The sequence below is a fragment of the Sinocyclocheilus rhinocerous genome, unplaced genomic scaffold, assembly GCF_001515625.1.
Source record: "Sinocyclocheilus rhinocerous isolate Xijiao unplaced genomic scaffold, SAMN03320098_v1.1 scaffold287, whole genome shotgun sequence".
Lineage (NCBI taxonomy): Eukaryota > Metazoa > Chordata > Actinopteri > Cypriniformes > Cyprinidae > Sinocyclocheilus > Sinocyclocheilus rhinocerous.
In genome coordinates this window covers 1,525,766-1,537,374 of record NW_015633524.1, presented here as the reverse complement: position 1 = coordinate 1,537,374, position 11,609 = coordinate 1,525,766, and the positions used below count along the sequence as shown (strand labels likewise).

The following is an 11,609-nucleotide window of genomic DNA, read 5'->3' as shown; positions in this document are numbered from 1 at the left end:
CCCTCCCTCAGTAGTGTGCCAGAATACCGAAGGGACGGAGTGGGGAGGGTGGATGGAGGTTTAGACAGGGACTGACGTCAAGCCATCCTCAACACAGATGGCAGGAATGAACTCTCTGGGTCATTTGACTTTATATAGGGGAAGAAAAAGGTCATTGGTTTGTGATTTTTGTGTGCACAAATATTGTATATTTGATGAAGGGAGTTGATTGGGTTAGTTTATTGGTTTTTCTGGATTTATTTTTTATTTTATTTTATTTTATCCCAAAAGAAAAAAAAAATATATGTTTAAAAATTACAAATATTTTATTTTATCCCAAAAGAAAAATAATTTTGTTTGGCTTGTTGGAGAATTGGGATTTTTTTCATGAAAATTAAGCAATTTCCCCCCAAATTCTCATGATCTTAATGTGAAATAGAAAATAACTTCATAAAATTCATTATTAATTAATTATTATTTGTTGTATATAGGCCTATGTTTGTGCAGTGTGTAGATTAAAATTTGATTAAAATTATATAAAAAATATATATTAATTTTGTTTTTCTTTTTGCATGCATTCACATCTTTATGTGTATAATATATGTGTATAATTACTTGTTTATTACTACTACTACTACTACTACAAATTTTACTATTATTATTATGTATTTTTGCATTATGGCAATTGTTTAATACATTACAAAATATATTCAGAAATGAAAATCATCCTGTGTAGACATAATGATTTTTTCTTGCAAATTAGCATGAATTAAAAATCAGTACAATTTGATTATTAAACATGATTTATTCTATGTATGTTACAATGTAGAGTCACTGTATATCACCAGTAAAACAGGATATTCAGTAAGAAAAAAATGTAGTTTACTCTGCATAAAACAATGCATAAATTGCTATTTTACTGTTGGTTAACATTACCAACAGGAACATAAAGTTGAACTGAGTAAGAACATAAAGATCCCAAGAGGCTCTTTCAAATCTGTGTGTCATGATACAAAAACCATAGTTACACAGGTTTCCCGCTCTGTGCAATGTATGTGATATTTGTCAGACATATATGAGTTGGGCCAGGAGTGTATCCCAGAGAGTTACAACTGGCAGGCAGCCTTACATAACACAAGCATTCATCAATAAGACAGAGATGCCATTGCGTGTTATGTAACAGTCTATTTATTGCACAAAGCTGGGTTTGTTCTGGGGGAAAGGGAGTAGTCTGTAGTGGCCAGGGTCACATGGGTGACCAACTCAATAAAAATACGACCTCAGTGTTCCTCAGAATGCGTTCATCTGACAGGTACACTGACGTTCATTTGATTCAGATGTTCATTTTTACTTACAAACTTTTTAAGTGTCTCCAGAGGAATGGTCAGTATCACCAGAGGCTGTGTCTGTACTAGCTGAGTTTGAGTCAGCATGAAATCAAAATGTACATTTTTCACAATTCAATCAATTCCAATTTCCAAATTCATTTTTTTTTTACTTTTAAATATTATAAGAGGGTAATTGCAGAATATTGAGGAAAGAAGTCAAATTTGTGAGATGTAAACTTAGAATTGAGAGACAAAAAAGGTCAAAATTGCAAGATTTAAGCTCAGATTTGTGGGAAGAAAGTCAGAATTGCAAGATATAAACTCAGAATTGAGACAAAAAAGTCAAAATTGCAAGATTTAAGCTCAGATTTGTGAGAAGAAAGTCAGAATTGAAATATTGACTCTGAATTGCGAGAAAAAAGTCAGAATTGTAAGAAAAAAACGTAGAACTGCAAGAAAAAGAGTCAAAACTGTGAGATCCAAACTCGGAATTATAGGAAAAAAGTCAGAATTACAAGATATAAACTCAGGATTGAGAGACAAAAAAGTCAGAATTGCAAGACATAAACTCAGAATTGCAAGAAAAAAGTCAGAATTGCGATTTATATACTCAAAATTGCTAGAAAAAGTTCTGAATTGTGAGATATAAGCTGAGAATTGAGAAATATAGACTGTTTACATCTTACAATTCTGATTTTTTTTCCTCAGAATTCTCATTTTATATGTTGTGATTCAGATTTTTTTCTCAGAATTGTGAGGAAAAAGACAGAATTGTGATATATAAGCTCAAAATTGTGAGTTATAAACACAGAATTGTGAGAAAAATGTCAGAATTGCAAGATATAAACTGAGAATGGCGAAATATAGACTCAGAATTCTTTTTTTCTTGCATTTCCCAGTTTACATTTTTGAATTCTCATTTTATGGAATTTTCATTTTATATGTTGTGATTCAGATTTTTTTTTTCTCAGAATTGTGAAGTATAAACTCGGAATTAAGAGAAAAAAGTCAGACTTGGGAGATAAAACTAGTTTCGTGTAAACATTCTCCTATTCTATATCATACAACTCCCATATCAAACGTATTGCATAAGAGTATGACATTAAGCCTTTCTCCCATGTGCAGCTTTTTGAAAAATCATTCTAATTATGGGTGCATTAAACTCAGGAAATATGTGGGTCTGACAGCAGCTGATCTCTGGAGGCGAAAGGGAGCCGGTGGGGTCAGATTACCTCAGCGCTCATGAGAGAACATGAGTCTGGCTTAACCGTGAGACCCCTGTCGTTCTCCATCCACTCACACATTCGTTCATGGCCTCAGGACACATTTCTGATAAAAGACCAATGCATTTCTAATTCGCTCAACAAAGCATCGCAAGCATAATGTTTTGGTTTCTAGGTTACAGTTTTGTCTGATACTTACGTCAAGCGACAGTGTTAGTTTAGACATCCAAGCATGGGTCGTGTTACGAAAGCGGAAGTGGTAAAATGGCACATTCTGTATTTCTCAACTATTCCAACTGTCATCCCTAGTCTCCGACAGCCATGAAATGTTGCAGAATAATCAATTATCATAAATATACTCCAATTGCCAGATTTCCTCTGAAGTAATTATATAAATGGTATTAGCTCTAAAAGCATCACCGCTTGACTGATGTAATGCTGATCTGGAAGAAATACAGAAATGCGATCAAGCACTTTTTGAATATTTATGGCACTCTCCACAAACAGGGTACAAAATATGGCCCTTTTTTATTTTTCATAACTAAATATTGCATGAGCTGTTTTATTTTCTATTTATTTTACATCTACACTTATGCATTTGGCAGATGCTTTTATCCAACGTGTCTTGCATTGCATTCAGTCTATATATATTTATAATCATTTATCTTTTTTATATTTATATTCATCTTTTTTTTAATAAACCTTTTACCTTTTAAGTTTGGGATGTCTAAATGCAAATTCAAACCCTAGTTTGTGTGATTTTCTACATATAAAAATTAAAAAAAGTTTACAATTATAGTAACTAATAATAATAATAATAATAATAATATTGGAATGGGTAAAAGGGTTCAAATGTAAAAATAAAACATTTCTTAATAGGGGTAGCTATTTTTTGTCTGTTTTGTACTTATTTATAAACTCAAACCATAAATTAAAAAAAATGTATTGTCTTACAATAACTTGGGTAATAGGGTTGACAGTTAAGCTTGATTAATGCGGTCAACTGAGAAACTGAAATAAGGTTATTCACTTGTCTTCCCATCATGCTGTTGAAAGCGTCCAAATGATGTCACATCCTGTTTCACAATGTTAGGGAACTTACTTTTTTGTAATAGCGGAATTCATGTGGTAACAGAGCTACACAGTATGTTAACGTACAAAGCTAAATATTATGTTTATGGTAAGACAAAATAGGTTTTAATTAAAAGTACATGTTTTAATTAAATGAGTATCAATATTTTCAATAGTTTGTCATTTTTTATTTGAATTGTTGGATACAGTCAAGAAGGCGTAACTTGATTTCACAAGAAAACGCAACTAGTTTACACTGTGGTAAATTGGTGGCGAGTATGAATTGTCACATGGCATGTGAGTACTAAACTAAGTTCTCTTTCATGTCTTATTGCACTTAAACTGTCAAATACACACGTTTATGTTAAAAACACACGAGTTACATAAACAGTCGGTTATGTCTGTGAGGTTAAACAGCTGGGAACGACATTGCATGTTTATTTTATATCTGTGTGGCAGCAGCGCAATATACAGTAAATAAATCAATAAATCCACTGCTCTCTTGTCTCCTCAGAGGCTGGGACTCTAAACACTTTTGCTTGAACTTTCACCGTGGCATTACAACTGGTACACCATTGTCGCTTGCAAAAACACAATGGCGGCACCATGGGTGGAAACTTGCAGATTAAGGGCCGTTAATATTATAATAAGATCCCCTTTCTACGTCAAAGGGGGAGCCAAATCTGAGCGATCTGAACAATTAGATTTTTATGAAAATGTATGATTTTTATAAACCCTTTTTTAAACCCCTTATGCGACCCCTGAAACTTATAAATAAGATGATTTGGACAGGCCAAAATTACCTTTTAAATAGGAGTATTTGTTGTTTTATAAATTAGCTACTTTTGCTAGGTTAATCTTAGATAATACTTTATCTTAAAAACAACAACAAAACACACACACAAAAAAAAGTATCTCTAATGCTTGGGGGAAAAAAAAGCCATGGGACAAAATAGTGTATTGTATTTGGAGTGTACACACAGAAACTGCTTCACTACACTAGCGGAGCAACTAGCTGAACTTGAACGAGTTTGACATGATTTTTGAAACATTTATTGAATGAACAGAAAAACCCCTTCACATACAGTACCTTCCTTTGTGTGCGTCGTACTTTGCTGTGGCTTTTCCCTGTCAAATCCTGCCACACATATTTGTGCAATAATCTTTCTAAGAGCAGGATTGTGTCTGTGACAGATCTTGGAGATGTATTCTCTCTCTGTGCGACCGGTCTAGGAAATGTAATCTCTCCCGTGAAACTAGGCCATGGCATGATTTCATATTTGTTACACTGCCAATAGAGCATCCATTTATTATGCTGTCCCTCCGGCTCTTGTGTTCTAACAGATCACCTTTAGAGCTCATCTACTCCCCTTCAAAGTACATATTTCATTATGATTGTTTTAGGGCTCACATCATATCGAGGGATCCTTTATCCATATTGTTCGTGATGCTTTCAATAATAAATGGCATAATGCATTCAAATGCTGTCAGACTGAAGAACAAGGTGTTATGCAAGGATATGAAAAAATGACTGGTAGCGTTTTTGGTCTGAGCTATCATGTTGCTAGGGTGTTCTGTGTGGTTTCAGGGTTTTGCTATGGTGTTTTTATGGGGAGTTTCTATGGAGTTGCTTTGTAGTTGTTTGGGTGGTTCTTTGGTGCTGCTATGCAATTCCTGAGGTATTCTGAATGGTTCTTAGGGTGTTGCTATGTTGTTGCTCGGGTGCTCTGTGTGGTTCTTAAGGTGTTGCTAGGGTGTTTTGAGTAGTTGCTATGGTGTTGTTATGCAATTGATAAATGGGGTGCTCTGATTGGTTCTTAATTTGTTGCTTAAGTGTTCTAAGTGTTTCCTAGGGTGTTGCTATGTTGTTGCTTGGGTGCTCTGTGTGGTTCTTACAGTGTTGCTAGGGAGTTTTGAGTAGTTGCTATGGTGTCGCTATGCAGTTGCTAAATGGGTGTTCTGATTGTTTTTTTTTTATTTGTTGCTTGAGTTTTCTAAGTGTTTCTTAGTGTGTATTCACACCAGGAAAGTCCGCTAGTTCACTTGCTTTGGTCCGGACCAAATACAATGTTGATTTTTTTTGGTTTGGTGCGGTTTGCTTTCACACTGCCCTTTTTGCAAGTGAACCAGAAACTGTAAACAAAACCACACATGTGCTTAAGGTCATCCATTCATTGGTTCATCCATTCAACCGTATCTTCTGATTAGTTCTTTAGTTGTTGCTTAATTGTTCTTAGTGGGTCTTAGGGTGTTGCTATGTTGTTGCTAGCGTACTCTGTGTGGTTCTTAGGGTGTTGCTAGGGTGTTTTGAGTAGTTTCTGTGGTGTTGTTATGCAACTACTAAATGGGATGTTCTGATTGGTTCTTATGTTGTTGAAGTGTTCTGAGTGGTTCTTAGGGTGTTGTTATGGTGAGAACTACTGTTTTGAGTAGTTGCTTTGGTGGCACTATGCACTGGCTAAATAGGGTGCTCTGATTGGTTCTTTAGTTGTTGTTGCTTAAGTGTTCTAAGTGTTTCTTAGAGTGTTGCAGTGTTGTTGCTATGCAGTTGCTAAATGGGTGTTCTGATTAGTTCTTTAGTAGTTGCTTGGTGTTTTGAGTAGTTACTATGGTGTTGCTATGCAGTTGCTAAATGGGGTGTTCTGATCGGTTCTTAAGTTGTTGTTTAAGTGTACTGAGTGGTTGCTTTGGTGTTCTGAGCGGTTCTTACAGTCTTACTATTATGAGGTTGCTAGGGTGTTTTGGGTAGTTTCTGTGGGGTTGTTCTGCTGTTGTTAGGGTGTTCTGAGTGGTTCTCAAGGTGTTGCTCTACAATTGTGAAGGTGTCCTGTGAGGTTCTGTCTCTTGAGTGTTGAGTAGTTGTTAGACTCTTTATGAATGATTGTTACTATACAGTTACTAAGGTGGTCTGAGTGGTTGTTGGTGGAAGGGTGTTCTGGGCGGTTGCCAGGTTGTTGCTATACCTTTGCTATTAAACTGCATGTTTTATTATTCAGGCAGATATAAACAGCAAGATTCTACTCGCATTGTTGCTCCATTATGACAGTAGTTGACTTTGTGTGGCGGAAGATGGTTTAAATTACTGTCCATTATTGTGGCCCTTTCACAACACACTGACGCACAAAACCGAGTTTGCATAGCTAGAAGCATTTGCATTCACATGCTTTTGCAAGAGTTTGTTTCAGACCTTGAAGAATTTATTTTTATTTGTTTATTTATTTTTCTGTGGTGGGAGAAGTGAAAGTAAAAAATGGGCAAGTAAAAACACACTTACCTGACTGAGCCAGCAGAAAGCATCCTTATTGTTAAGCCCTGGCATAAAAAAATGGTTTTCTAAAGGGGTTTGTTGCATTTGTTACATTGGAATGAGTTGGAGAGAAGCACCTGCTGGTCTGAGCCAGTTATTTTCCACCATGACAGTAAATAAACAGTCCACCTGCTATCAGTTAGCTCAGTGGTTGAGGCTTGGGGAAAGGGAGAGTAGAATGGGCGGTACCTTTTGCTTCAGGGAAGGACATTCATCTCACATCTGTTTCCGTTTCACACCCTGCCTGCCTCTGCGTGTGTGTGTGTGTGTCTGTTTGAGAACAAGCGTGTGTGTGTGTGTGTGGACTTTGTGTGCTGGAAAACCATCTTGGCAGACCTGAATCTATGTTCCCAGAGAAATGCAGGTGACAAGGAAGTGCATGATGGGACAGACTTACTATGGAGAAGGTTAGATTTTTGATACAAACCATGATCTGAGGCATGTGTGTGTGTGTGTGTGTGTGTTTGAGAAAGCAGAAGTGTGTAGCAGAAGTATATTGTAGAGCTAACAGAGACTGACTGTACTAATGACCATGTCTGTTCATGTTTTGCTTGAGTTTACCCTGCTTTTGTTACTCGTGGGCACATGAAAGCAATTGGTGTGATTTTTCTTGGGTTTGTGACAAGTACATTTGTTTATTCTGCATGTGTAACTGAAGTGTTTTTGTTGAAAAGATTTCTGTTGTGTGCAACAGAATACTAAATCTAGCCCACATTTAATCAACCTATTTACTTTCATAATGCTACCATAAAAAGTTTGTCTTGATTTTTTTCTCACATCACCAAGGTCAGTGTAGCCAGTAGCCAGATAGCTATTTACAGTAGGCTTTGTTTTAGGGCACTTCTGGAGGTAATATAGCCTTTTTCTTAAATATTATTCCAATTCAATTTGCAGTAATAACAGCGAATAAAGATAGATCTAAAAAAAAAGAAGCCTCATTATTGGGATGCATCTAGGAGGTCTTGATGGCAAACTTGACCTTCAGCCTACATGCCCTGGTCAAAATGCCTCCTCAAAAGTGGGTTCCAGCAGTGTTTCATTCAGGTCTGACTCCATCCTTGTATGAAACGCTCACTTCTCACAATCCAATCAATTCTATACGGACAAAATCAAGTCCTAGTCCAAGTCCTAGTTTTTTCTCATTGTATATTCTGTTTCAGAAATGCGTCACATTACAGAGGTAAAACTGGGTTATGAATGCATGTATTATGTTGACTTTGAAGTTAAGAACCGTGAAGTGATTAATATTTAATTTTGTGGGAAAATCATCCAGTCCAGAAGGTTTAAGATCTCTCAGACAGAAACTTTCTTTTTAGAGTTCTTAGTTTTACTTTACCTCCTCTCTGTTTGATGATTACTAATGTCTTGTTTTTTTGTTTTTTTTTACCTTCAGGAACATGGGCCTTTAGCTGCCTCACTGGCTTATGTAAGCAGGACGATCTAGTACACAGATCTAGGACACAGAACTAAGGTCTGACATTCCATCGGACAGAAAGTGTCTGAAGAAAATTAAAGGAGGGAGTTGACAACAGATGAATCAGTCACAGAAATACAGGGAAGCACACTGGACGCCATGAGGGAGGAGAGCGAAGGAATTTTACGGTTTCGACTTTCTCTCGATGAACACTGACAAGTCCACTTAAAGCCTGCCGTGCTCAGGGGAGAGAGTCCCCTGATATGAACCCCAAATCCTTGGGATCTGGAATGCAAACACGCCCTTATGCCAGGGCCTGAGTGGGTCTTCCACCATGTCATGGTAGCATTGTACGCCAAAACATCAACCCTTAAAAAAAATCATAAACTGTAGACTTGGACAATGCATGTTGTGTAACGCCAATCTGAAACTGGTTTCCAGCAAAAGCTTCCTCTAGTATCAGCTCTACTGTATCACCATATCTTTTTACATTGCATACATTTACCGTCCACTCTCCCACTTCCTGGGATTACCAGCTCAATTCCAGGTGCAGTCAACCATGGGGTGCCGGCAGAGTTCGGAGGACAAGGAGGCCGCCCGGCGCTCACGTCGCATTGATCGACACCTCCGCTCAGAAAGCCAGCGGCAGCGGCGTGAGATCAAACTTCTGCTGCTCGGCACCAGCAACTCCGGCAAGAGCACCATCGTGAAGCAGATGAAGATCATCCATAGTGGAGGCTTCAACCTGGAGGCCTGCAAGGAATACAAGCCCCTCATCCTCTACAACGCCATTGACTCGCTCACCCGTATCATCCGCGCCCTCGCCACCTTGAAGATCGACTTCCACAACCCTGATCGGGCTTATGATGCAGTGCAACTCTTTGCTCTCACCGGGCCTGCCGAGAGCAAGGGTGAGATCACGCCAGAGCTCCTGGGGGTGATGAAGCGCTTGTGGGCCGATCCAGGTGTGCAGGAGTGCTTTTGCCGCTCCAACGAGTACCACCTAGAGGACAATACATCCTATTATCTAAACGACCTGGACCGCATTTCTGCGCCCGAGTACATCCCAACCGTCGAGGACATTCTGCGCTCACGTGACATGACCACTGGCATTGTTGAGAACAAATTCACCTTCAAGGAGCTCACCTTCAAAATGGTGGACGTGGGCGGCCAGCGTTCAGAAAGGAAGAAGTGGATCCACTGTTTTGAGGGTGTGACTGCCATTATATTCTGTGTGGAGCTCAGCGGCTATGACCTCAAGCTTTATGAAGACAACCAGACGGTAAGGAGAGCCCAATTTTGAATTCAGGCCATTGGTGCGAACAGATAATGCAAGCAGAGACACATGAACTTCATGTAATCTGCACTAGGCTACGTACATCTCTACAGTACATTCATCTTGTCCGTGGCACTGACAAACAAACTGCTTTTATCATCTTGCTTCCACATTTCCTGTAGCACACAAGTTTCAGTTACATTCAAGCTATTTAAAGACCTAACAGTACCCTGCTAAAAGACCAGCATAGCGTGTTGTGTTTTAAACACTGATGTTCCTAGAAGATTTGGACTGAATTAACCATCAACACTACATTGGTCATCTAACTTCATCAGAAAGATAATGCTGGGCGACCAGCCAAGGGTAGGTGGTTTACCGGCTTAACCAGCCTAAGCTGGTTTGTTGGTCTTAGCAGGTCTCCCAGCCTTTTGAAGCTGATGTTTTGGCTCTTGGATCTTAGATGGGTTTTGGGCCCTTTTCAGCAGTTTAGACTGGGAGATCATCTGGCCTCCCAACTAAACACCACCTTAACCAGTGGTGCGTTCCCTTAGAATGACATAATGCTGTCTATCTACCATAGTATGATGCAACTACCACGTTTAAGGCCCAGAAGGTAGTAAGGACATCATTAAAATAGTCCATGTGACATCCATGGTTCAACCGTAATGTTATGAAGCTACAAGAATACTTTTTGTGTGCAAAGAAAACAAAATATACACAAAAATAACTTTATTCAACAATTTTTCTCTTTCGTGCCAGTCTCCGCCACGCATTCACGAGAGTATCACAACGCATGCATGTGATGCTGTTGATGCAGGAGCCGGCATTCTGATGTTGTGGTACTCTAGTGAATGCCCGTCGAAGACTGACACGTAAGAGAAGAGATTGTCAAATAAAGTTATTTTTGTTTTCTTTGAGCACAAAAAGTATTCTTGTAGCTTCATAAAATTACTATTTTAACGATGCCCTTACTACTTTCTGGGCCTTGAATGTGGTAGTTGTGTTGCTGTCTATGCAGGGTCAGAGACCTCTCGGATTTCATCGAAAATATCTTAATTTGTGTTCTGAAGATTTTTTTGTTATGGGTTTGCAACGACATGAGGGTGAGAAATGAATGACAGAATTTAAATTTTTGGGTGAAACTAACAAGTCATAACTGTTTCCCAAAACTGTAATAACTTTGTTGCACATCCATAAAAACATACTAACAAGAAACCACAGGTTGAGAGCTGTACTGTTGTTCCAGCCACACAACTTTGCAGTGCTGGCAGCACGATAGCCTATTGGGCAGCATGTTGATATATAGTTTGATTCCCTGCTCAAGGTCCTTTGCCGATCCCATTGCCTTCTCTCCACCCTAAAAGGTGTGTTTATGTTGAGACTTGGAATTAACTTTTCTAAACGACCATCTAACCACATACGTTCTCTCTCCATGTGGTAAAGCTAATTGCTTATCAGTGAGTTCAAAGACTGCATACCTGTGTGCGCTACTCTAAACCTTTTCCCTCGACTCACAACAAGAACTTCCAAGTAGTGCATTAGCCTGGAATATCAATTAGAGTTGGGGAGTTAAAAATAAAAGTGTTCTGTGAGTCTTGGGGGGGAGGGAGGGAGGGGGATTGTACAAGAGTGATAATTGAGTTCACAGTGCAAGGTGTCAGGGTGTACCCGCGAGAATGATCAGATTTAGCGCTTGGGTAAATCTCTGATGTGATGGGGGTCAGAGAAAGTTTTGCGTGTCTTCTGCTGGAAAGTTTAAAAGAATAAGGAAGTACCATCTCACTAGGGGAATGGTGAAAAGAGAATATATATAGAGGGGGGGTATGGGGGGGGGTGATTTATTAGCATGTTTACAAGGTGAATTGATGATTTTCATGGTAGATTCAAATTAAATTAATGTTTTTAAAGGGCACCTATCATGCAAAATTCACTTTTACATGTTGAACATAAATGTGTGTTGGAAGTGTATGTACACAACCACCCTATAATGATAAAAATCCACCCGCTCTTT

General features: G+C 38.5%; 1 protein-coding gene across 2 annotated transcripts in view; it reads left to right on the top strand.

Moving 5' to 3' along the window:
• LOC107744122 (guanine nucleotide-binding protein G(z) subunit alpha-like) overlaps positions 1–11,609 on the top strand; it is a 53,661-nt gene that overhangs the window by 27,683 nt on the left and 14,369 nt on the right. The window contains exons 1-2 of one of the 2 annotated variants that reach the window (XM_016557627.1): positions 7,202–7,315; positions 8,302–9,604. In XM_016557627.1, the coding sequence (XP_016413113.1) occupies positions 8,882–9,604 (723 nt within the window). In that variant the 5' untranslated portion in view covers positions 7,202–7,315; positions 8,302–8,881. Of the gene's footprint in view, positions 1–7,201; positions 7,316–8,301; positions 9,605–11,609 lie in introns of those variants that run through there. The other variant, XM_016557626.1, reaches the window with a different exon arrangement.